Source organism: Falco punctatus (genome assembly GCF_963210335.1).
Source record: "Falco punctatus genome assembly, chromosome: 6".
NCBI lineage: Eukaryota > Metazoa > Chordata > Aves > Falconiformes > Falconidae > Falco > Falco punctatus.
In genome coordinates, this window is record NC_137585.1 from 69098298 (window position 1) to 69124071 (window position 25774).

A 25774-nucleotide genomic window follows, 5' to 3' on the forward strand; every position below is an offset into this window, starting at 1 on the left:
CAGCAGGGATCTGCTGAGCACCAGCGCTGAACCCCAAGGGATCTCTGAATGATGGGCTTTCTTGGGAGGGGAATGCCCTGCGTTGCCTGCAGTCAGGCCCCCTGACAGCAAAGGAGTGCGTCCCTCCTGGAACACCTGGCCAGCTGTGCACACATCTGGAGTCAGGGTCTCACACATGTGGTGGTGTGGTCACCAGGGTAAGGACTGCCCAGGCGCTGTGCCCTGAAAACACCACGGCAAGGTTTCATTTTGAAAATGCTTTAATAAGGAAGTGTTGACAACACCGTTTTGCAAAATGTAAAGGTAACTATACAAATTCTTAATACAAAAAGAATAAATTAAAAGCAGATCTTTTTTAATTCTGCAACTTTTTCTACAACATACATATTTTTTTTCCTTGATTACAGTTGAACAGAATCCAGTAAAATCATTTCCCATGCTCTAAAGTCAATTTCAGGAGAGACCTAATTTTTTTTCTTTTTTTTTTTCCTTTTTTTTAAACTAGAGAGTCCCTTTTACACAACTTGTAATAAAACTATTGACATTAATATATATGTAAAACTTTACATCTAGTTAACTAAGCAGTAACTGGTCATCTGATAGCACCTGAATGGGGATCGGCTATGCCTGAAACTAAAACTAATACAGAGTGAAAACAAATTGGACTGTTTCAACATTTTCAACACTCGACTGCATATAATATCATTTAAAAATAAACCCTGCCTCCCAGCATGGCCCAGTGCACAGACCGTACACCCGGCTCCTGGCTGAACAGAGGGAGTGTCAGACATGTAGGCTAAGAACACAATTGTGGCTTTATGTCAGATGGAGCCTTGAAAAATAAAAAAGTAAAGGAGGGGTTAAGTTGGTAGTCAAGTGCTTGTATATAATAGCTATGTATATGCCCCTCCATGTTATACTTAAATATGTTAATCTCATATGATTAACATTTTATGTACATTTGTGTTTAATTGAATTGAGCTAAACAGTAAAACCTGTTTTACTTAATCTGTCTTTACTACCAGACTGGCTGCTCACGTGTGCCTTGATTGCAAAACAGAAAAGCAGAACACAAAGCAAAACTCAATCCATTTCTAGAAAGCTTTTTCTCTACTCGAGCCTGTTTGCAATTCAGGCTAACCATTTTTATTTCCGCCCCCCCCCCCCCCCTCCCTAATTTCAGGGCTGCCACCTTTTAACCTTTGCTGCAAAACTGCGGATCTGGTCTCAGAGGAATTAATGTTTCTTCCTGTGGTGCCCAGAGGCCTCATAGTGCCGCTGTTGTTGAATTCTTTTTAATTAAAAGAAGGTACACAGAAAAAAAACCCCAAACCAAAACCACTTACCAGTGAAATTAAAAAGAAAACAGACAGTTGCTCAGAGCCCCTAAAAATCCATGGGCTAAATTACTCGCTGCTGGTTAATTTGGTCCTTATTTAATCCTTTCACTTTAGCTACTGAATCTTATCAGTAAATGTCACTAATCCCTAGTATCTCTTATCCAGCTAAAAATCCAATTAGAAGCTTGAAATAATTCCCATGTTAAAGACCCCAAAGCACGAAGAGATGGTGAAGTCTAGATAAAGGGTGCAATCTCACCGCTGTCTGTTCTTCCAGCAGTCGGTTAGGGGGCTTCGATTACCGTTGAAGGGGGATGTGCTCCTATGGTGGTTCTTTGTGTGGGCCCAGCAGTGCCAGGCCTGCATGGCCACCTTTAAAACCCCCTTGCCAGTATAAAAAAGTATGTGCCCCTACCCCTAGAAGGATAATGCAGTTATGCTTCATGTGTGAACATGGAAGAGTTCCCTTCCTGGCTCTGCCGTGGATTTCCCTGGACAAGTAACAGCATTTCTGCCCATCGCTGCCACCTCCCTGTCCTGGACCAGCGATGCACGACAGCGGCACAGCAGGCAAGCGCAGAGAACTGAAGCAAACATTTCTAGTATCTGTGGCAGAAAGGTCTTCACATGAGCTGCTTGCATAAATTTTTAGAAACCCCATCATCTTTCCAAGCCCAATTAAGAACCCATTCTCTTTTAAAGCCTGGAATGCAGTTTTCCAGCAATCTTGATACCAAAAGGTGTGGCAGCCCCCCAAGTCGCGGTGTTTAATTTTAAAGGTTTTGCCCTACTTTGTCTGGTAGATGCTATTGTTATTCTTGGAACACGCGCACACACACTCTTTTTTTTTTTTTCCTTTTCTCCTTAAACCAAAGCTAACTTCAGTTTCTGCTTTTCACAAAGTAACCCCCTCCAGCCGTTTCTTTTAATGCCTTTCCCATAGGAAATCATCGTTTGCACGCACAAACGGGGGAAGGCCGGGTACCTCCCCCCATCTAGTGGCAATAAAAACAGCATAGCACCGCAATGAAGACTAGATGTGCCAGCTTCAACATCCACCTAGATTGTGCACTTGTTCATTATAAAAGTGTCTTTGAGGCCTTTTAAAGTTCCATGGCTTGACATGTATAAAGCATTGCTCAAAAGTATGTGTAAACTTGCAGCTCCTTCCATGACGCTCTTGTACAATTCCTTTTGGTATCAGCAGGCAGCTCTTGCTCGTGTCCAACACCTAATTTAGTTGCTTCTCTTTCTTGTGGTTGCTTCTTGCAACGGGAAGATTTGCCTAGTCTGCCGGTTGTTCTATGGAAGCCTTTCCATTTCCCGACAGACTGGTTCTCCCACACAGCAGTAACCGGGTGACAAGCCCTTTGCTACACTGGTGCTAACGAAGGGAAGATGAGTGGAACAGATATGTTAATGCAGCTTTACTGTGTCGATTAGATTGTGATGTGCTTTCCCTTTGATTTCATGTTAACGCTTTGTGCAGAAATTGATAGGAATTTATTGGCTCTGTCTGTTTGTGGAAAGGTTTCTTGGCAATTTCTATCTTGACCAGAGTATTGAAAAACAACCAACGCAACCCCAGCTTCTCCATGTATTGGTGTGCAACCCCTGCCAGCCACGGAGATGCTGTGAGCAGCAGTGCTTGCCTCTGCTTTTGATAATGCCTGTGTAAACCTTGTTTGTCCAGTTTCATAGTAGCTTGTAGCCAGCGATGCTGTGATACCAGCCCAGACCTCCAGTGCGTCTTCAGCACACAGAGTTATTGGACTTGCATGTAGGTGGACTCAAAGCAACGAAGGAAATGCCGTTTTACAGGAGGTGGTTGTGTCTGCCGTTGAGTTAAATGAGAGATGTTCCTTTAGCTGGAACTTGCTGAGCAAACTCATCCTGCCGACGTTGGCGTGGCGATCTTTGGCAGCGCAGATCAGATTGCAAGACTCTGACACATCTTTGAAGTGACGGGATTTTACTGTTTCATAAGAGACGCACTTTCAGGACTATGATATCCATTTCTCAGCCTCTGTCCAATTTTATCCCCCATCCCCCCCCCTTAAACTAATACTCTGTTGGCTTCAGATCTCAGGTCATGGAAATCTTACTGCTGTTACATGCCGCAGAACAATAAGATTTGATGTAAGCCTTGAAAGGCTTACATCGTTTCAAAGGAAAATCAATTTTTAAATTGCCGACTGACTGTGAGGATGGCTGCTCATCTGCACCCGCTGCCCTGCGGGCCGTAGGAGGGATGTGCACCAGTCTGGCAATGGGATGCGCTGCGGTCCGTCGCTGTCGCTGTCGTGGTGGATGTCTCAGGGCCAGTGTTCTGTAAATGTCGTCTTGAATTGCATCGTGAGAAAAGTGCTTAGAGTTGAAGCTGGTGCTGGGTGACAGTGCATCTGGGTAAGGCAAATGAGAGGCAGTGCGGTGATCTCAGAATGGCATTGATGTGATTAACTTGAGGTCAGGGGTTCACACTAGAGTCCCAGGCTTGGCTTTTTCCTGCCCATACCACTGGACATCTGCTAATTCTGGATAGAGGGGAGAATCCAGGAAACAGCTATCGTTGTAGCTCCTGCAGGTGAAAGGAAACTTCGTTAGGACAAGGAGGGCTCTTGGAAATTCACCCATGGGCATAAAACATCATATTATGGGTGGAAAGGAATGCAGGATATTCAGAGACCCAGCTGCACTCTGCAGGTACCCCCAGAGCTGATGTTTGGGGTGGGCTCAGCATGCAGGACCCTGCTTTGACCCAGTTTGCTCTCAGCCGGCAGTCCTGTTTGCCTCTGCAACCCACCCGGTGCGAGGAGGCAGGGGAACGCCGAGCTCTGGCAGCCCCTCCGCAGCCAGGGTGCCCTGAGCTTTGGGTGCTGGGATGGCAGCAGGCAGAGCGGCTCTGCTTTCAGCCTGCTGCTGGTGGGATGTGCCGCAGGAGAGCAGAGTGGCTCCTGGGGGGGCACAGGAGCTTGTGGCAGACCCCACTGGCTGTGTCCATCCCAGCACACGTGGTACCACACCTGCCTCCACTTTCTCTGTGTGTGGCCTCTTCCCTCTCCGGTACAGCAGCAGTGCCCTGCCTTGCCTAAGGGGCTCTGCCTTGCTTTCCTGCTGGGTGGTAAGCTGGGGTATAGAGCTTTTCAGTAGGTTACTCTCCACGGAGCAAGTCCTAAAAGCAGCCTTCTCAGCCATAGACCATGTAACCCAGTGGGAATGTGGAAGGAGGAGGGTGGTGGCGCTTTCCTGTAGCACTTCTGCTCCGGGCAGAGGCTTGTGCATCACCTGGCAAGCTCAGAGTGACATGGCTTTCCAGGGATGGGCTAGGAAATGGCTAGTGGGAGGGTTCCAATGTAGACAGGACTGTGGTTTTGTTGTTGGTAGCCTAGTCCTCACCTTGGGGCATCTCCCTTGACAAGCTCCTGCGTCTTTTGTGGCATGGCTTTTGTTTGCCTGTACTGAGCAGATGAGACTGTTCATGAGCATTTTCTTTGCTATTTGTCTTAAGAACTCCAATCAGGGCCAGCTCCTGGCTTAATCTGCAGAGCTCCTTGCCAGAGGAGGTCAAAATCTTGGTGTTTCAAAAAGCGGCTGCTATATCTGCATAATAATATTCACAGCTGATGTCTCTCCCTCATACTTTGATTTGAACCAACTTCCAAAGCAGAGATTGTTTTGAGGCCAAAAGTGGGAGATGCCTTTTCTTTCTGTTTACTGTGGGACTCTCACTCCTTCCTTGGCTCCCTCCCCACCTCTCGGGACTGATCTCACATTGGATGCAGCCTGGCAGTTCCTGCTCCCTCTGCTCTGTTTTCGACCTGATTTCCCTGGGACTGGTGTCTGGGAGGAACCTGAGCAAGGGCATCACCATCTGCATGTTAAAGAGCCTTTTGTTTCCCAGCTCTGTGCCGGGGTAGGGAGGTTTATGGGTTATCTCTGGAAAGCTGGGCTTGAAATACTTGACAGATGCCAGCTGTGAATGGTTGTAGATTCAAATGAGGGTGTCAGACAGGGAGGCAGTTTAATTAAAATAGAAATACTCTGAGGGTTTTTTTGTTCCCTCCATCCTTCCCCCTCTGTCTTCCCACAGGAACTGGGCCAGGGTTGCTCCTCGTTCCATGAAAGCTGGCTGCTGCTAACAGCCTCTGCTCCACAGCTCTGCTCTGCGGTAGGGAAAGAGGAGAAAGGGGCGCTTGGTGCCACGGCTGCAGTGCTGCCGGGAGCTCAGTCTGGGTCCTCCAAGGCCCCCCTTACCCGAGCTCGTCTCCCCACCACGTTGCTCCCCGGCTCTCCCCACAGCGCTTTGCCCACACTACTTTGAAACATCCCCAGCCACAAATTTGCCGCTACTGCCTGCTCCCTGTGCCTGTTCAACCCCTGCATGAACGCAGAGCGGGCTGGCCTGAAGCCTTCTTTTGCAGGGGAAAGCGCCACAGCCACACACTTGCTGAGAAGGCACAGAGAGGGCTTGGAGATGCTTTCAAGTTGTTCTTCCAAGAGCTGAAGGGAGCCTTGTTGCCCAACAAACAGGCACACAATTAAAAGGGCTGCTCCTCTGGGACAGCGGGATGCCGGGCGTTTGCACTGTGTTCACGGACTATAAGGCAGAAGGATGAAAGAACAAAACGTTCCCTTACTATACCTCTATTCATCAGTACTTTGGTGGGTTGGAGACTGAGACTCATCCATAGTGGGTGAGTTGTCTGTTGCTTCTCTGAACAAAGGAGAGCAAAAAGGAGGAAAGAGGAGAGAGGAAATGTTAAAGAAAAGAAGTGACACAGACATTGTTACGAGCTTATTAATCCAGTGGGGAAACAAGCTGATGAATCATCTGTGGAAAAAGTTAGTGACACAAAAACATGTTGGGGAGAACTGTCAGTCTTTTGGGTTGTGTGGGCAGGGCACAGCCTGCTCCTGCACAGCGGGGGAGTCTGTGTTCTGCATCTAATGGCAAACTTTATCTGCTCCTACTGTATTTATACATATGCCTTGGGTGTTATGCTCAGGCACAACAGAAGCACTGATTTGTTTCCAGTTCTTTTTGCACTGGTTGTTGGTGCAGCTAATCTATGAATCTAAGCTATGAATCTAGATAACTTCACTTTCACCAGCTGAGAATTTGGCTTGATGCCTTTCTGCTATGAGAGACAGCATGCAGGAGTTTTCTGGAAAGGAAAAATAAGAAATGCTGGAATTTTCCAAACATATTTCTCAGCTGGCTGCTTGACAGTTTTACTTCTGATCATCATGGAGACATTTAGAAGAATTAGGATTGGGGTAGAGAATGAAACTAAGATTTGAGTCTAGGCTTAAACCCTTAACAGTGGAAACTTTGGTGTACGGTAAAGCCAGCTGCCATTTTGCCTATCTTGTCATCCCTTGACTTTTTATGAAATGGGAACAGGAAAATTCTCCTGTTCTAAAGCTAGAAGCACATGTGAGGCTATACGTCAAATGTGTGAATTTAAAATCCAAGGTAGGCCTAAGGAGGTTGTGGTTATGGTTCTCCTCATCTCCATTTTAAATTGTAGTCACGAACAGTACTGGAGTGAAAGCAGAGGTCAAACTTAGTCACAGGTGACCAGAAGAAATTTAAGTACATAAGATTTTCCGGTGGCTGCGCAGTGAAATGTTCGCAAAGTTACCAGTCCCAATTCACAACTTGGAGGATCATACCTGTTTTCCTGCTTGGGGGCCTATGGTATTTTGAGGACTGTAGTCTGAAACTTTCTGGCTGATCTCACCAAACTCATTTTAGATGCAAAGATCTGGGATGTGCTGAGCTAAGATTGGATCTGAAAATGATCTTTATTTCATGTGGCAGGACAGAATTACAGGAGATCGCTAGAGAATACTCATGGGAGCTTGCAAAAGACTTTTTGTTAACTCCTGGAATTCCCTGCCCCATGAAGAAATGCCAAAGAACCCAGTTATTATATTTACATGAGTAATGGCTACCTGCACGTAATGACTCACTCATGCTTTGGCAAAGCATTTTAAGTTAGTGGTAGCTGAAAAAGGACACCTTAGTAGTCATTAAGACACATTGCTAGGGAAAACCTAGCAGAAAAATGTGGTTGCTGCACACACAAATATGGTAGGCACCTGACCTTGCCATCGCAGGAAAGATCTCCTTGGTTGGGACAGCCCATGCCATGGTTGAAAAAGATCAGCTGTTTCAACATACGGAAAATTGGAGGAAGGAGACTTTCCAAGCAGGAAGAACTTGCAAGGCTTTTTTCCCTGTGGATTCGGCACTGCTTGGAGCAGTGCTGCTGGGTGCAGGTGGCACGGCCATGTCTTGGTCAGCCTAAACCAGAGCTCCACCACTACGAGAGCATGGGTGGCAGGCTGGACATGCTCTGTGCAGGTGTAGGCTATGGAGCACCCGGAAAATGTTCCCCATAGAGGTGCTCTCCCTTTGGTTGTGTGTGGGGAGGTTTTTCTGAGTGGCACTGAGCGAGCTGAATTCCCTAACCCGCTCCCACACACTCACCCAGTCTGCCATGTGAGAATGTGGTGGGGACTGCCCGGTGGCGTGGCTGCTAGTTCACTCGACGGCGTTGAACTCCTCTGGCTGTGAGGTAAGGCAGCTGAAAACCAAAGGGTGGAGAAAAAGAACCGGTGAGGTGAGGTGAGGGCGCGAGGGTTAGGGCGGTTCAGAAGCATCAGCTGGTCGGACCAGCAGAAACACGTCTGGCTGTGAGCAAACACAACCTGGGAGTCAGACCTCAGCCTGTTCCTGGACGGCTGTGCCCGCATGCGGCACAGGAGCAGCCAGCCTACTGCTGACACTGCTGCGTGTCACGGGCTGGATCCGTCCTCAGCTCTGCAGGAATGCTTTGTTTCAGCCCGGCCTCCAGCTGAATACAGCCACCCAGCCTCTCCCGAGCTGCCTGGGAAACAGCACCCTTCTCCTGGCGGCTGCGGGGCCTGCCTGCGCAGCTCCATGGGACCTGACCTGCAGGAGCCTAGCCTGGGTGGTGGGAGATGGGCTGTGTCCCTAGGAGCCAGTGCTGGCAGTGGTGAGAGTCTGGACCAGCACGCTGCTTCTTGTGCAAAGGAGGAAGACAGCTATGAAGATTTCAAAAGCTACAGCTACCTTTCACTGTGCATTTGTAAAAAGGCTGAAGTCTGGCTTTGCTGACACTGTGCTGTGGGACCAGAGGACACATTCTCTTACTTCAGTGAAGGCAGAAGCAATCTGGACTAAAAATGTACCATTGGCAGTGGTTCTTGGAGGAGTTTCCCTGGTGAAGGGTCTAGCTAAGAAATCCACCTGACCAGTCTTTCCTCTGCCTCAAGTCCATATAGTGTTGACCCTCCAAATGTAATATGTGCCTAGAAGGATCCTCTTTGAAGGACAGCATGATGTCCAGGAGACCTACTGGCTAGGGCTAATCAGCTAAAATGATGGATGTTTCTACTGGCATCCCCTTCCATGCTGTTAAATTCTTTAGCTGCTGCCAAATGACATCTGAAGAGAAAACCAAATTTTAATCTGCTCCTTGGAGCTGACCTCCTGAGGTCAGTATCCTCCCTCAGCTGTAATTGGGAACTGAGTCTGAACACAAAACCAATCTGTGCTGCCAACTGGCCATGACAAGCTGTGATTACTGAACACACTTACACTGTGCTGTCCAGATAGCACATTTAGATTCAAAGACCCAGCTGGGTGGGGGAACAGACTGATTGACAGCAGTTTTTAGGTGCTCTCCCCAACCCCAGCATTTTCCTTTTCAGATTACTTAACTGAACGTGTATGGTTTCCAAAACTAAGCAAGGCAAAGCTTTCCAGTGTTCAAGCATTTTCTGTTGCTGGGTGGAACGGAAATGCCCATTAATCAAAGTGGGGGAAGACAGATTTTTCATGTGGAGACACAGGATGGGTGCAGCAGCTACTTGATGTCCTGGTCCACATCTGGGCCTCCTACGAGTGTTGGCATCGTGCATAAATCAACCTCTTCCCAGGCAGCTGTTGATGGCCCATGAGGAGCCTGGTGTCAAACTGCCGCTCTGACTCCATGCTGGAGTTGGCAGTGAGCACCGAGCCCCGCTGCTGTCAGCGTGGTGATCACCATGGGCCGGCACCATGCCGGGCTGTCTGAAGGCCAACAGCCAGCACGGGTGGGCGATGCGCTGGTCTACTCAGGGAGGCTGCGAGGGCTTAGGGCAAACGAGATCGGAGCAATGGTGTCTCCTGCGCCAAGGCTGAGGCGTGTGGAAGGGTGGCAACAGGCACAGTGCAAGCTCTGATAAACCAGCAAGCCCGTCCACGTGGGGCCAGACTCAGTCTTTTCAGCAAGTCCTTGATCTGTCCACACTGGCTTGTCCAGCAGTGACTGATGGCCAGTAAATATTTAACCTTGGATTGTTTCATAACATATAGTGGCCTCCTCAGTTTAATGGATTTAGGCTGTTTTCTTACCATTTAATATTAACAGCACAGAGGAGTGCAAAGCTCTGTACATGCCAGAGAGGCATAATACCACACACTTAAGTGCTCTGAATTTCAGGGTATTATCAGCAGAGGTACTGGAGCCGCATGGGAAAACCATGCCCCAGCAGTGCAGAAAGATGTCATCGCCCAAACATTTTAGCAGGGGGTGGAGGGGCTGGGATCCTCCCCACTTAACCTTTCCCATGCTTTTGGTGTTTCAGTGAGGACATGCATTCTCCTAGTCTATGCCGAGTCCCCACTTGCTTCGTTGCTCCCCTCGCTGCAATTACTGAGTGACCTCCCACGCTTTCTCCACATTCAGCCCCTAGTGCCATCAACCAAAACCCAGCTGCACTGTGAGAAGAGACCTGGAAACAGCAGGTCCCTCCCTGTCTTTTGACCGCATCTTTGCAAAGTGATGATTCCCATGGAAAAAAATTCTCACCCAATGAGTGTCTTGGACAAAGCTTGCCCCGCAGGGTTATGCCTACAGGCTTGGTGCGCAGCCTGTGAAGGCAAGATAACATGCTATGGTCTGGCATTGCTCTCCAGGTTGCGTGTAACGCCTGAAGCGAATCCAGGCTGCATGAAGCCCCCATCCCTGTCTGCCCCTCTGCCCGGGCCCAGCTCTCACCTGATGTCGCTTTACACATCTGAGGCATTCTCGTGACCCGGCTGTGCGCCACAAAGGTGCTTTGCGAAGATGTGCTGTACTGGGAGCTGCTGTCTGAGGAAGTGGAGCTCGTGTGCGAGAGGCGGCTGTGCTCCTTGTGGGAGGCTGTGGATCGCTGGTACCAGAGCCGCAGCTCATCTGACACGGCAGTCCTACCCGAGCCTTTCTCATGGCCCTCCCTGCCCAGAGATGGAGTCCTTATGATTTGGGAACGGGAGGGGGTGAGCCTGACGGAGTCCACTTCATCCCCATGCCAATTTTCCTTAAACATCCCCCCCGCTGTGTAGGAGTTGGAGGTTTTGAATTGTGCTTTCACACTGTAGTGTCCCTCCTGGTCGTTCTCCAGGCTCCGCACCACCACGGGTGTGGAGCTGCCCTCGATGTACAGGGGATATTCTTTGATCCTGTACTGGGAGGAGGGCTGGCTCTGGCTGTGCAGGTAGACGCGATGGTGTCCCGTCCCATTCCTTGCAGCCAGGTTGGGCATACTCCCTGAATTGGAAGAGACCAGATTGCCCGCTGATTTGTGCCTTTGCCTCTGCCGCTCTCTGGCTTTCGATGGGGAATCCTCTGCCAGGGTGGAGTAGTTGGGGTTCATCTGAGCAGGGTAGTAGTGCTCAGAGCTGGAATGGCTGGTGCAGGAAGAGCAGTCGTCCATGGGGTCAGAGCCATTACTGCTACGAGTCCTTGGGGTGTAGAAATCCGGGCTCCCTGTCTCATTTTCCGAGCCGAGGAGCTTGCCTTGTGACTCCAAACTGGAGCTCCGGTGTCTAAAGTGCTGAGCTAAGCTGTGCAGTCTGGTAGGGCTGATGTCTACTGATCTGCAAGTACCAGGAAAAAAATCCAGGCTGGTAAGTCAACAGGACAAAGCACTCCCATCCCCTTGCACACAAGGCCAGCTCCAAAGCAAAGGAATCTGAGGGCACTGAAAACCTGTACCCCTCCAGCACGGCGAGGTGCTGCTGTCTGCAAAGCAACCAGCTTCACTGCTGCAGGCTTTGGGGAGATTAGGTCCTGTTCCTGTTGCTCTCCAGTCTCCTTGGTGGTGGCATTCAGTCTGCAGCACCATGTGGGACAGAAACCCTTGCTCAACCCAATTCTCCTGTGGCTTGCCACCCTGGGAAAGGCTCAGTCCGAAGGGCAAAACCTGGGGGGGCCCAAGCCCCAGCTTTGCTGGTGCAGTCCCAAGGCAGAGCTGCTGGATCAGCACCATCCCTGTGCTACCAGGGTCGCCTCTCTCCAGCTTTGCAGATCCCAAGATCTTAGCCTCAGTGGTGGTGAGATTCCCTTGCAAGTGGCCCACGAATGCCCTGCACAGGTACAATCCACCTAGTGTGAGACAGACAGACTGCCCATACTTAGCCCAGAATGCAGTGATTTCTCCATGGGCCATTGAGAAAGTTACCTCTGCCAAGCAGCTAGGTTTTACTGGGGCCCAGCCACGGGCAGCACGTGTAGGACTGTCAGGGCACGACAGCCCTTCAGGCAACTACCCTGAACCGCAGTTTACGGGGGGTCTATTCATTGCCAGGTCTGGGTGGTCCCTATTCACCCCAGCTGTCTGGAGAGCTTCAGCCATCCCTTCAAGGAGCAGAAACACCCTGCAACGAGTCACACACCCACATGATGGATGGCCAAGGCCAAGGCATGCAGCTCATGAATGAGCCATGGACTAAGCAATAGTTGTTTCAAACACCCAGATGGCCCCTACCCAATCAAGGCCACTTCTCAAGCCCTGTGCCAGGCTCATTTCTCACACAGCTTGGCTCCAGCGTTAACAAACATTGCACTCTTTTGAAAGGTACTCTCAGCCAAAAAGTTGTAACAAACTGAACCCAGGGCCTTAATGCCTTGTATCATCTCTGCCTGATGTGTTGGCATGACTCTTGATTTATGCAGAGCTAAATGATGGTAGCACTTCCCCTTAGGGCAGGATACCTAACAGCACGCAGCTTTGTCTCAGCTCTGCTTCCTGCAGTGTCCATGGCGTTTGCCACAAGGGCAAAATAGCAGTGAAGCTGAAGTTTGTAGAAAAGCTGCAGAAAATTGGAGTCAAATGGCCAATGCACATCAAATCACCTCCTGTACACCCTTCAGCTCTTTCGTCTGCCAATCCTGGGCTTATTCCACTGCTGCCTGGATCCTCAGGTGGAGTGCTTTATACAGGCTTTCTCTCCGCATAAGATCACACATCGTGCAAACATTTTATCTATGATAGAGAATTAACACTACCCAACATCTTATATCAGACAGGAAACAACGTGTTCTCTCCAGCTGGATCCATGGAGGAATTTTACTGCAGAATTTAGCCGTAGCACCACATCCTTTTTAAAAATGGCATGGGGTTGGTAGCACCTATAAGCAGTCCCTGAGATGAAAGGTCCCAGAGGAATAAAAGCTTAATTACTTTGAGGGAGAGATGAGGGGCAGGATCATATTTATTTGAAGTGATTTCAGGAAAGATTCCCTACTGGCAACGGTACATGAGCCTCTTATGTCAACAGGATTGGTTTGTGTCCTTTCCTGGATTGGGAATTAATTCACGACCTGGGGGAAGGGTAAAGCAAAGAATATTTATTTCAGGGGAAGCAGGATGAGACTGGAGCTGGGAAGACTTACCGCGTGGAGTGGACGTAGTGTGGACTGCGTACCCGTAGATCCGGTGTTGATGGCATGCTGGACTGGGAGTTCCAGTGGGGAAGGCTCCGGATGGGGCTGTTCTGCAGCGAGCTGCTCCCTCCTGCCTCAGCACAGCTCCCGGTGCTGGGGAACCGCTTGTGACTGCTGCAGAGCAAACACCCTGCTTCAGTTCCCGCGCAGGAATTTGGGGAAGGGGCTCCCACGCCTCTTTCCAGATCTCAGGCATGTGCCTGTGATCTTGCAGGGGTGAGCGGGAGCTGGGTCAGCTGCTGCTCTCAGCTGCGTCCCAGAACTTGTGCTTCTGTGGTAGCTGGAGGTCAAGGCCAAGCCCTGTCAAAGCCCTCAGATGATCCACCATCCTTCCTTTCTAAATGTTTTTTAAAATAACATTGAGATACCAAGCTGCAGTCATGCGGCTGCAGACTATTTTTATGAGATGCCTATTGGCCAAAACACCTAAATGTCTCCTCGTGGTAAGGGACGGCTTTGTAAATTTTGAAAGGGCTCACACCCATCCCTCTTGAGCAGAGGGTACCCCTGTGATGGAGTTTCAAGATAGCCGGCTCACCTGGAATGACTGTGTGAGGAGCGTTTCTTGACCTTCTCATAGGGTTCATCCAAGGATGACTCACTCCACATCTTGGGTTTGATGGGGGACTTGTCATAGTCATTGCGGTGGTAATGCATTTGGCGGAGGCCTTCCAGTGACTGTGGAGGAGGAGGCCTGTTGTGCAAGGGTGGCCGGGGAGGGAGTCCTTTGTGTGGGGACTGGAGAGGGGATATTGCGCTGGTGACCTGAGAATCCTCTGTGAAGAGAAGAAAGGAGAGAGGCAATGGCTGTGCGATGCCTCCAATGGCAGCACAACCCTGGGGGACCTCCATAGCCTGCTTCTTCACCCCGCTTCCCCTGGCTGTGTTCAGGATCAACCTGAAGACTCGACTTTCAGAAGTGCACTGGCTAACATTCCCATTTTGGAAGGGAATGGCCAGCAAGAGTATGTGATGCATTAAAACAACTGAAACCTTAGAAGAAAATCAGGGGCCATTCTGGGACTGTCTTTTGAAAGAATTCAGAGCAGTAACCATGGCAATACTGGCTGCTCCAGGCCTGATGTCTGACTACAAGGCAGAGTCATGGGAAACCAAGCATTTTTGCTGTTGGGATGTTCAAGTGGATTATACAGAACAGTTCCTCCATTTTGAGTGTCAATCAGGAGTTCACACATCCCCACCTGTTTCCTTCCTGCCCTCTAGAACATACTTAGCAGCCAACATACCATCCTCAAGAACAAGGGCATCCGAGAGGGAGCTGTCTTCACTGGCGATGTTTCCTTCTGAAGGGAAGGGAATATAAAGATGGTCAGATGGTCCCAAGAATCACAGTGACCAAGTGCTGAACTGCATCGTGATCTTCATCCACTGAGTCTTAACCTTAAGTAGTTACCCAGTCTTCATCTCCCTCCTCACACAGCCAAGAGGCAAGATTCCTATAAAGACTTAGCCCACTCTCAGTCTCGCAGGGCAGAGCTGCAGGCCAGCTCTCTCGCTAGCAGGCTGCCTTTCAAGGAGCTGCTAATTCTTTTCAATTAATGAGGATTAAGACTATGAGTCACAGCTGAGAGCTGAGATCCCCAGAGGATACAAAATGGCATGGTGCCATTGCTGAGATTTATATCCCTGGCCTTAAGGATTCTGGGTTTGATCTCTACCTTCTTAAAATGCTCATCCTGTTGCTAACTAAAGGCTCACACTAGGTACCAGTTTGGTGTAATTCTGGGAAACATTTTCTGAGCATCCTCTATAGCAGCAGGATAAGCTCTCACGTCCTTGGCGTGCACACATTTGAGCTGCCTCCCCCATCTCATGTCCTCGTGGCTGTCTGTTATCCCTGACTGCGGTGCAACTTGGTACCCAGGTCACAAATACAGCAGCTCTAATCTCAGTTCCTGCTACAAAGGCACAAAGAAAAGCTCTGCAAGTCAAAGGGAAAGGGCAAAATCAGCAAGGGAGAAAGAACCACAGCAGAAAGTTAATGGATTTCATGAAAAACCAATCAACAACTTAGTAAACCATAAAGTGCCCTGAGAATTACACCGGGGGAAAAAAAAAAAGAAAAAGAAAAAAAGCATTTGAACACAGCAATGACACTGCTACCACTTTGATTTTAAAGATGCCTTTCAGCTACAGAGCTCACCCCAATCTGCTAACATTAATTACATTTGTACAGCACCACTCCGGAGGAGATGTTAACAGAGTGATTTTATAGGTGAACAAAGGAAGCACAGTCTGCTTTCCCGACACGCTTACAATCTGCAGCGCGATGCTGCTTCTTGTGCTGTGAACCAGCACGTCTCTAATGCATGGAACGCAGGCCAGACACCCATCTGACAGCACACTGGTATGGGAAAGGGCAGCCTGACTGCCAGCACCCGTGGAGTCCTCCAGACAGCAAAGGGAAGAGGAGGGAGGGAAAATGTGTGCCTCAAGGAAAGAATTTTTCTCCCTACCCTCCACAGACCCTTCTGTGATGCTGTGGGTGCCAAGTCCTGCTTACCATCTATGATCAGGGAGGCTCTCTGGGTTGGCTTCTTTCCAGATTTGATGCGATACTCATTGATGGCATTTTCAATCTCCTGTAGTTTCTTCAGTGCGTTCAGGTAGGATGTCTTCCTCTGTTTCTTCAGCTTTTTGCTGACGTTTGGGTCACTCGCCAGGCGCCGGGCAGCCTCCGTGATCTGGGACTGAATGGCAAACTCCCTCTCCAGGCGCTCCAGCTCTGCCTCCTGGGGAAAGGCAAGTGGATTCTGGCTGCCACCAAACTCCTGGCCCAGCTATGGGGAAACTCCCACTGAACCTGGCCAGTGGCCTCCAACCAAGGCTCTCTACCAGCAAAGCATCCGTGATCACACTGCTCCCCTCATCTGATACCCATTTCACCTTCATCCACTCACACAGGTACCTGAGAGCACAGCTGGTGGAAGGCATGACCCATGCAAGAAGGACATGGGTGCTCCGGCCCTAACCCTGCTGTGCTGTTTGACTTTTCATGCAGTTCAATATGGCCTATTTTGGTGGTGCTCTACTGCTAACACATTCATCCTTTTACACCCATCTATGGGTAACACCTGCCTCCCACCCGCTCCTTCTCCCTGTTTCCTGTCTCCATATTTGAGCCCCATTTGATATCAGTGCTAGGTATTGGTGCAAAGCTACAGATTTAACCTTCTGACAGGTTTGCTTGGCACCCACCAAACTCTTTGGGGTAGAAAAGCCAAAGATGTGCTAATTCCTCCCTGGTGTACGGCTGTCAAAATCCAGAGGAGAGTATAAACTGAAGTAATTATGGGCTGCTGCAACTGATTGCACCAGAAAATTGTCTCCTTGAGTTACAAGCCAGGAGGGTGATTTCAGAGTGAGCAGTGTGTAACAGCAAGCTTTCCGTATGCCAAAAAGCCTCCAACATTAGCCCTTGCAGGGTCTCCGCAGAGTTTTTAAATGCCACCAGGTGTACCCTGGAAGCTACCTACCTATTTTCAGTTGTCCCCAAAGTCAAGGGACTTAGGCCAATTTATGCCAATGCAGAAGCTGATATAGAGCTTCCTGGTCTGCACTGGGACCAGGCTGTGACCTTCAAAGGTATTTGCTAATCTGCAACGGATCTGGCTACCTTCCCCAGCTTGACGGAGTTTTTAGTTAGTCTGCTAGAAAGGGGAACACAGTACATTGCAAATTAAGGAAAAATTGACAAGCTTTTTTACTTTTAGTGAATGGTGGGAGTTCAGATCACAGGCACCGACAGCCATATATTCATGATATCCCCTTAATGCAAATTCAAATCCTTTCTCTTCATTTAGCAGCAGCATAGGCTGCAAGAGCTGATGCTGTGGGATTTAATCAGACTGAAGTTGTTCTCTGAAGTTTTTATTCCAAGCTTCTGGCGTAAAAAAAAAAATCCTTCGCTGTCAGTGGTGAGTCAGCATTGCCTTAAAACTGTAATTATCATTTCCCCCACTTTACTGAAGACTGACACCCCACCCCCCACCCCCATCTTTTTAACAGATCCCTTTTTGCTTTGAAGAGTTTATAAGCTCTATCACGCCAAACTTATTAAAAGTGAATTTAACGCCATGGAGTTTTAAGGCCTGGAACCTGATTTGTTGTCTTCTAGTAAAATCCTTCCCAGAGTCAGGAACTATGGACCAGGTAGAGCTTAATCCAAGCAGTACAATAGGATCCTTCCCTGCAAGTCTTGCTCTGTCAAAGCTCTTTCTAAAGGTACAGTGAGTTTGATGTGAGCTGTCATTTCAGACCTTCACCAATTCAGTTCTAAATCATTCAGTATATCTTAGAAAAAACATATTAAATTTCCTCCTGGCCATAATTGTCTATTTTCTTCCAGTGAGGCCCCTATAAATAAAGCCTCAGAAAATGAGGGCTATCATCTGTCTTCAGATGGCAGTGCCTTGCTTCAGATCCTTGTCACAGTTGGTAATATCAGTCCTGAATTTATGTGACTGAGAGAGTATTTCACCTTTTGTTTTAAAATGAGTTTCTAGTGCTTGCACTTGCTGAAAAGCCCATGAAAACCATCGCTGGCCTCTCTAAATGCTCTCAAACGGGTAGCCAAATAAACACAGCTCAACATCATTCTTTGAGAACAGAAATTCATGGTTTTCAGCACAGTCTTAAAGTTTGACAGATGAAAAGGGAGGTAGAGAAAAGCTGAGTCAGCATGTTTGGATTGCTGATGCCAAAAGGCAGAGTGCCTGCAATGGGGAGGAGCAGCTTTACCTTCACTCTCTCCCCACCTAACCTTGCCACTGGAGTAAGGAAATTCCTCACCCACTGGCCCCAAAAGCTGCCTTGTAGCAGTAATATCTGGGGAAACTGGAGATCAGGTTATAATTGAGCAGCCAACAGACTGCAGGGGTTTTAGGAATAGCTCATCTAAGCCGTGCTTTCCCTTTGAAAAGCTTAATTAGATGTGCTAGTTCATGAATATTTGACTTCAGTGGAATTCCTCTCCCAGGCTCCATTGAGAACAAAACTAAAGAGCTCCAGCTGTTTATTTTTTCAGCAGAAGGAAAATGCCAACAAAACGACAAACAGTTAATTCCCTGGCTGAACCAAGCCTTAAACCACAGAGTCACACCAGCTTCGTTCTCTCCTCTTACAAAACTAAAAGGAAACTCAAGACTGGAATATACACAAGTGTCTTGAGACAAATGCGTTTCTGCAGACAATAGCTTTTCTGTGAATCCGGTCCCGCCTTACAGCTGCTGCAGGCCTGTTTTCACAGCCACGGTTCAGGGCACTGACCCAGCACATTGTGGGAGCAAGAGAAGAGAACAAACACTCCCTGGCAAACTTAGAAAAACGTAATTCCAGCTCCCCATAGGTAGGCATGAAGGCTCTTTTGTTTAAGGACTGGGGAGCAAAATGCTTTCATCTTACTATTGCAGGGCAAAGATGGATAATTGTGATGCTTTTCTGCCTGGTGAAGGGAGATTTGAATTCGGATCGCTACCGAAGTGGAAAGCAAATGGCTGTTTGCAATAACAACACAGGGTAGCAGTGGGGCTCAGATGGCTCAAGGGGCTCCTGATGTGCTCCCCGCCTCACACAAGTCCCTGCACTTGGTCACCAGAGCGCCTGGGACTGTCATGGTCCAATTGGTCACCCAGGCTATTTCTGTTACCTCTAGCAAAGCCAGGGCTGAACCTTGAGTGTTTCACCTCACCTTCTGAACCTGAATTAAGGCCACCAACTCTCTTGCTGCTTCCCCATTCTGATGGACATATATATATACATATATATATATATGTGTATATATATATATAAAGGCACCAGTGACCAACTACAGTCATCTAAAGTAAAGATGACTGAAGGACTTGTGGTTCCTATGCGATGCATGGTGACGTCTAGAGACCTGACTTTGGGACACAGGGCTGGAAGGGAAGGGCACAGCCTCACCTCTCCCTTAGGCAGGATCTTCTGCTCATCCAGTTTAAAGGCAGTTCCTATTCTTCTCCTTACAATTGGCGGCTCCTCCCCAGGGTCTAGCGGGTATTCTCGTGGTAGCTTTCCTGTGAGCTCCTGTAAGTAGAAAATGGTGTTGGTGATCTGGGAAATCCTGCAGCAAAGTACAACGTTGCTCTTGAACTGTGACCATAAAATGACAGGCACACATTAACAACATACCCAGTTCAGCCAGCTGATGAAGGCACAGGAGAGCACCCAGCCCTGTGAACTCCTCCCAGAACCTGACACTGAGGGTGGGGAACTTTTCTTTACAGATTTTTGTGGCCTGCCCAGGGTAGGTCTGTAGGTGGTGCCCATCCCTAGGGCGTTGGGGCCTGAGGTAAACAGACTGTAGCACACATGCTTTCATCTCTGCTGCAGGGTAAGCTGGAAAGAAGAGCCTCTATCTGCGTAGCTGCTTCTGAGAGGGGGTGAGCCGATCTGAGAGCCTTCATGCAGGATGCAGGTTTGCTGAGTCAGAAAGCCCCACTGGCAACAGCCGGGCAGGTTACGACCCGCACAGAAAGCCATTCCCACCTGATTCATGATGTGTCCGAGAGGAATGCAGTCAAAACGGTCACTAAAAGCAGTGCCTGGTACCTCATTTACCTGTCTGATAACACTTCATGTATCAGACCCCCTTCCAAGCCCCAGTGATGTCATGGGTGGCTTTGGAGCAATATTAGATAATGTTTTCTCAGACTGATGAGGTTATTTGCAAAGATTTATTCAAAATCTGAAGTGAACTCCATAAGACTGAGGAATATCTGGAACATAGGAAGCAGTGAGGGCCACTGCTGATGTTAATGCTGTGGGGGTTTTCCCCTGGGCGACACAATACAGCCACACATCTCTGAATTGAAGGCATTCAAATGCCTACAGAAAAAGGCAGGAGCCTCACTAGGAGCACAACCCAACTCCTTATACTCAAAATCTCCCCACGAAGGACAAAAGGCTTTTGTGTTCCTTAGCATCAGCCTTGAGAGGATCCAGCTGGCAGAGTAAACTAAATCATCTGAATCCCAAAGAACAGCAGCTGACCTTAATGCGACTGTGCAGCTCAGGCCCCTGCCTGCCCTGGCCTCTCCCCCGCTCCCTAATGGGGTTTTTCTTTCTACTCTTTTCAGGTCACTAGGAAACAAGGACCTGGCCTTTTCAAATCTTTCCTTTAAGCAATTCCCAACAAAATGGGTTTGCAGCACACTGATGCGCACAACCCCCTTCTGTGAGAGGCACGATGTCTCGGAGTCCCATTCTGTGTTGCCCCTTCCAGCCCTGCAGGGTTATTTCAGCTTTTCTTCCAAAATGTGTTCCTTCTAGTGAGACATGGCTCTGAGCACTGCATCAAGAGAGAGATTCCTGTATCCTTTCCTGAGGGAAATAAGGATATTTTCTTTATAACCCCTAACTTAATATGAAGCAGGACAGTGGGGAAAGAGTTAATAACTTTTGTAAAATGCCCAGACAAAATTAATGTGGGCTACTATGCTGCCTCCATAAGTTGAAAAGTATTCACAGGCACGGTCCTGAAATGTAATCTAAATTAATAAGTAACTGGAGTAGCGATGGCCCGAAGTAACCTGATGCCACTGTTAGGAATGGCTCTGGCCATGCTTATTTGATTATGCCCCCACGATTAACCCTTTTTTACCTCTTGGTTTGCCACCTTCTCCCTCTGTTTTGGCCATTTCCACACCAAAGCAGAAAGGATGAAGGGCAGCCTGAGAGGAAATACTTCCAACTACAGGCTGCTGATGGATGAGCTGTAGGGTTGCAAGACAGGGACAGATTCCAAGTGTCCATCAACTGCCTCTCTTGGATCATCTACAGAAAGTGCGAACACTTTCTACCAGCTCTTAAGGTGCTGACAGATGGGCTCTGGCCAGACTTGCTGCAGCACGTTAAGGAGATATTTCTCCTTACCACCGGCTCCATGCCCCAGCAGGAGCTTTTGCCTGCATCCCAATTGCTTGTGAAGTGCCTGAGGCTGCACCACAGCCAGGGCTGAGGTTAAAGCGAAGGCACTGGGCTGTGAGCCCCTGCAACTGTGGCACAGGCACATATCTTCCCCACAAGTCTTCCTCACATTCGGTAAGGCTGCAAGGTAGTCATCAGCAGTCAGGCAGCGTTAGCTTAGGGTGGCAGATTCCTCCAGGGCAAGTAGAGCCCTCCAGACCTTCTCCATCAGCCCCTGAAGAGCATGCGACTGGTTCCTGCAGCTGACCTTAGCTCCATACCCGATGGACTTACGAGACTGCATCTGGTCCTGTGACCTATATCAGCACAAGTTGTTTGCAGAAGTCAACCAGGACTTCCCAGGTGGGAAGGGATTGCTTGTGTGGAGTGAAGGACAGGAACTGGAGCAGCAGAGATTTCTGCTGACATTCTTTGTTGAGAGGTATCTTCCACAACTTATTCTTGTTGGTGTCAGAACTATAGACTAATTGAAACAAAGTGCAATGAGATGAATCAGTGACCTATTTCCCCCATTTTAGTCAAAGGCGAGACACACATCAAATATTAAGCACCAGCTGGAAGATCTCAGTGGCACTGTCTGCAGCAAGCTTCCTGTTGTGTAACATATCACAATTTGTTGTTAAATTCAGATTTTTAGGGCTTGTAAACAAAGGAGGATTGCTGAATGACCCAAGTGTACGCCACTGCTAATCTCCACGCACAGCTGCAGCAGGGTTGTAATTCCCCAAACATTAAATTTATCTCTAAACTAGCCTCCCGTGTACTCCAAGAATGAGATGGCGAGTGAGAAGGTCATGAGCTGAGTTCCTGAGCTGTCCTGCATGTCCTGGGATGACTGCAGTGGTTCATCTTCCCAAGGTCTGCCATGACACTGCCATTCCTCTCCAGCAAGGCCATGGCTTATTGGATGAAGGAAGCCTACATGGAGCAGCTGAGACCTCATGTGCTGTACATAAGAACGTACTGGGAGAAGAAAAGCACGTAAGGTCAGGCCTGCTCCAAGAAGACAGTGTATCAGCCTGAGGGGGGGGGGGGGGGGTTGCTAATGAAGTCAAAGGCATTTCAGAAGTGATTACCAGTACACATGACAGCCTTCCTATGCCATTTAGGTTGCTGCACATTCCCGCCAAAGTCAGTAAGAAGCCTGGCTGAATGCATCTCAAACACAAATTCAAACAGCAGGCATGGGTGCTGAGCACCCTCTTAGCCCCAGGCCAACTGGCTACCCAGCTGACATGAGGTCCCCTTCTCAGGGGCAGAAATGTCCTATGACAGCTGTACAATGGGCTTTGTGAGACATGACTGTGGAAGTCACTCTTCTAACTATACACCACCTCCAAACCATGAGCATGCTATAACAATGCAAGCACCAAAGTGTTACAGGTTATAAAATGTCCATTGCCTACCGCTTCTCGGAGACACAGTTTCTTTAGCTCTTCCAGGCGTTGACGCAGTGTCTCTTCCAAAGCTTCTTGCCTGGATTTCAGTGCAGCCAGCATGTCTTTCTTGGCAGATTGAGAACTATCTGACTCTTGGGAACCTATCAATAAACAATGATTTCACTAGGCCAGCTGACAGCAAAATGCACATCTGGAGCACTTGTAATTTTACCAAAGCCTGGACGCAGTCCTTCAAAAAAAAATATCAGATTATGATATGAAGCAGGTGTTACCCAGTCATGTTTGTTTACAGCAAATTCTTAATGTTTAAGCTAACAGACAGAAACTGGACAGTGGGGCACACAAAGACACCTGTAATCGTCATTCAGAAAAATAAAAGCAACAAAATTATTCAGGTAAAGACGTTAGAAGAAAAGACATGATTCCCATGAAAGTGCCCAATGGCAAATAACAGTACAGTTTACGAAGCCCTGGAGATGCATTTTTGAGAAATTAGGCCTAAGAGAAACCACTTGACAGTACAGCCTATTTCTTAAGAAGTGTAATTAGCCTAGTAGCAAACATGTAATTCAATCCACTTACAGTATCTGCTCTATGAGAAAATGTAATGGAACAAAATTGCCTAGCAAGATTCCTGTAAAACGCACCAGAACAATAACTCATAGGTCCTTCTGGGATAGTAGATGTATCTTGTGAAGACGGAGGTCAAGACATTTATACCAGATGTCCAAATGGCTTGACTTTTCAAGTGGCAACTAACCAGCAACTTCCACTGAAGTAAGTCCGTGCTTTAAGTCAGACTCTGTTGCTCAGATGTCATGACAGCATTTGTAACTTCAGCTCTTTAGGGGAACTTACTGATGGGATTCCTGATTTTATTTTGCTTTGGGATGGTGCATCAATCGCTGTTCAAGACCTATCCAAGATCAAGGGGGCAGTGTTGGTTGCATCCATTTTTGGGTCCCCAACTTGAGCAGCTGATTTTTCAGTATGTGCTTAGCATTTGCCCTCTTTAATCCACCTCCAGGTTCAGGAATGAGTTTATAGTGAAGTCATAACTTCACTCGGAGCACCTTGTTTGCGTAAGCCGAGTGCCTTCTTTCATCACAGAGTAAGGACATGATGGTTATGGCCATACTGTGAGATGAAAAGCAAGCTCAGGAAGGGGTAAACACCATCTCCACATGCTTTTCATTCGTATTACTGGCTGTTGTTCAGCTACAGCTGTAGTTCAAAGCATCCACCTTAGGTTTATGCAAAGCTGAGTTCTGGTATCTGTGGTGGATTCAGCAGCAGCATCCCATGTCTGCCCACAGACAACATGGAGAGCTACAGCTCCACACACTTCAAAGCTCTGCCCCACACACAGCTCTGGAGCTCAGCCTAAGTCTGCATCTGATCCTTTTTTAATGAACTCCACAGTGGGTATTGAGCTGGGCTGAGCAGACAGGGCTAAGGGGTTGCTTCTCTGCCCGGCTCTGGACACGCTCCAGCCCCTCTGCGTCCCCCCTGCCCTGAGGGGCCCGACCCTGAGCCCAGGCCCCGAGGGGCGGCCGCACCGGTGCCCAGCACAGGGGGACGGGCACTGCCCCGGCCCTGCCGGCCACAGCGCTTCTGACAGCGGCCAGGGCGCTGCTGGCCCCCTTGGCCACCTGGGCACGCTGGGGGCTCCTGCCCAGCGGCTGTGCCCAGCGCAGAGCCCCCCCGGCCCGGCCGGGAGCAGCCGGCTTCTCCAGGAGACGCTGGGCGAGACGGTGCCAAAGGCTTCACTAAGGCCCAGGCAGGCGCCAGCCACAGCCTTTCCCTCAGCCACCCAGCGGGTCCCCTTGTCCCAGCAGGAGATGGGGCTCCTCACGCAGGACCTGCCTCTCACAGCCCCGCGCTGGCGGGGCCCGATCCCCTGGGAGCACTTGCACCAGCTCCCCCAGTGCCCTCGGGTGGATCCCATCCAGCCCCGTACACTTGTGTGTGTCTCGGTGGTGTGGCAGGTCGCTGACCATTTCCCCTTGGGTTACGGGGGCTCCATGCCGCTCCCCATCCCTGCCATCCAGCGCAGGGGGCTGGGTGCCTGGAGAACAACTGCTCTGGCTGTTAAGGACTGGGGCAAGGGCGGCACTGGGCACCTCAGCCTCTGCCTCAGCCTGTGTCGCTGCTTCCCCCGCATCCAGTAAAGGGTGCAGATTCTCCTCAGCTCTCCTTTCGTTGCTAATGTATTTATAGAAACACTTTTTATTGTCTTTTATGGCAGTGGCCAGATGAAGTTCTAGTTGCGCCTTGGCCCTTCTTACTTTCTCCCTGCACAACCTCATGACACCCTCGCAGCCCCCCCGAGCTGCCTGCCCCTTCTCCCAAAGGCCACAAACTCCTTTTCCCCTCCCCCTCCCCTCCCCCAAGCTCCCCCCAAAGCTCTGTGCAGCCGGGTCGGCCTCCTTCCTTGCCGGCTTGTCCTTCGGCACGTGGGGACAGCCTGCTCCTCCGCCTTTAGGATTTCCTTCTTGAAGCACATCCAGCCTGCCTGGGCCCTGTGGCCCTTCAGGGCTGCCCCCGAGGGACTCTGTCAGCCAGGTTCCTCAACATGCCAAACTCTGCCCTTGGGAAGTCCAAGGTAACAGTGCTGCTGACCCCCCTCTTTACTTCTCCAAGAACCAAAAACTCTACCATTTCATGATTGCTGTGCCCCAGACGGCCTCCAGCCACCACATCACCCACCAACCCTTCTCTGTTCACCCACAACAGGTCTTGCAGGGCACCTTCCCCAGCTGGCTCCCTCACCAGCTGTGTAGGAAGGTCTCTTCCACACACTCCAGGAACCTCCTGGACTGTCCCCTCTGCTGTGTTGTATTTCCAGCAGACATCTGGTAAGCTGAAGTCCCCCATGAGAAGAAGATGATCATAAGACTTCTCCCAGATGCTTAAAGAATATTTTGTTTGCCTCTTCATCCTGGTTGGGTGGTATATAACAGACTCCAAGCATGATATCTGCCTTGGCCTTCCCCCTGATTCTTACCCATAAAAACTCAACCCTATCATCACCTTCATTAAGCTCTAGGCAACCAAAACACTCCCTGACATACAGCACTACCCCACCAGCTCTCCTTCCTTGCCAATCTCTTCAGAAGAATTTACAGCCATCCACCACAGCACTGCAGTTGTCCAAGTCATCCCACCATGTTTCCGTGATGGCAACTGTGTCACAGTTTTCCTGCTGCACAACAGCTTCCAGCTCCTTCTGTTTGCTGCCCATGCTGTGGGCATTGCTGTAGATGTACCTCAGTTGGGCCAT

General features: G+C 49.2%; 1 protein-coding gene across 10 annotated transcripts in view; it reads right to left on the bottom strand.

The window, feature by feature from the left end:
• Positions 1-1160: 1160 nt before the first annotated feature.
• FRMD4A (FERM domain containing 4A) overlaps positions 1161-25774 on the bottom strand; it is a 386124-nt gene continuing 361510 nt past the window's right edge. For 8 of the 10 annotated variants that reach the window (XM_080391697.1, XM_080391696.1, XM_080391695.1 and 5 more), the window contains 9 exons: positions 22498-22631; positions 19067-19189; positions 15648-15876; positions 14371-14427; positions 13662-13899; positions 13073-13237; positions 10415-11274; positions 7837-7933; positions 1161-3918 (listed from right to left, as the gene is read on the bottom strand). In XM_080391697.1, the coding sequence (XP_080247823.1) occupies positions 3816-3918; positions 7837-7933; positions 10415-11274; positions 13073-13237; positions 13662-13899; positions 14371-14427; positions 15648-15876; positions 19067-19189; positions 22498-22631 (2006 nt within the window). In that variant the 3' untranslated portion in view covers positions 1161-3815. Of the gene's footprint in view, positions 3919-5982; positions 6055-7836; positions 7934-10414; positions 11275-13072; positions 13238-13661; positions 13900-14370; positions 14428-15647; positions 15877-19066; positions 19190-22497; positions 22632-25774 lie in introns of all 10 variants that reach the window. The other 2 variants (XM_080391699.1, XM_080391694.1) reach the window with 1 other exon arrangement.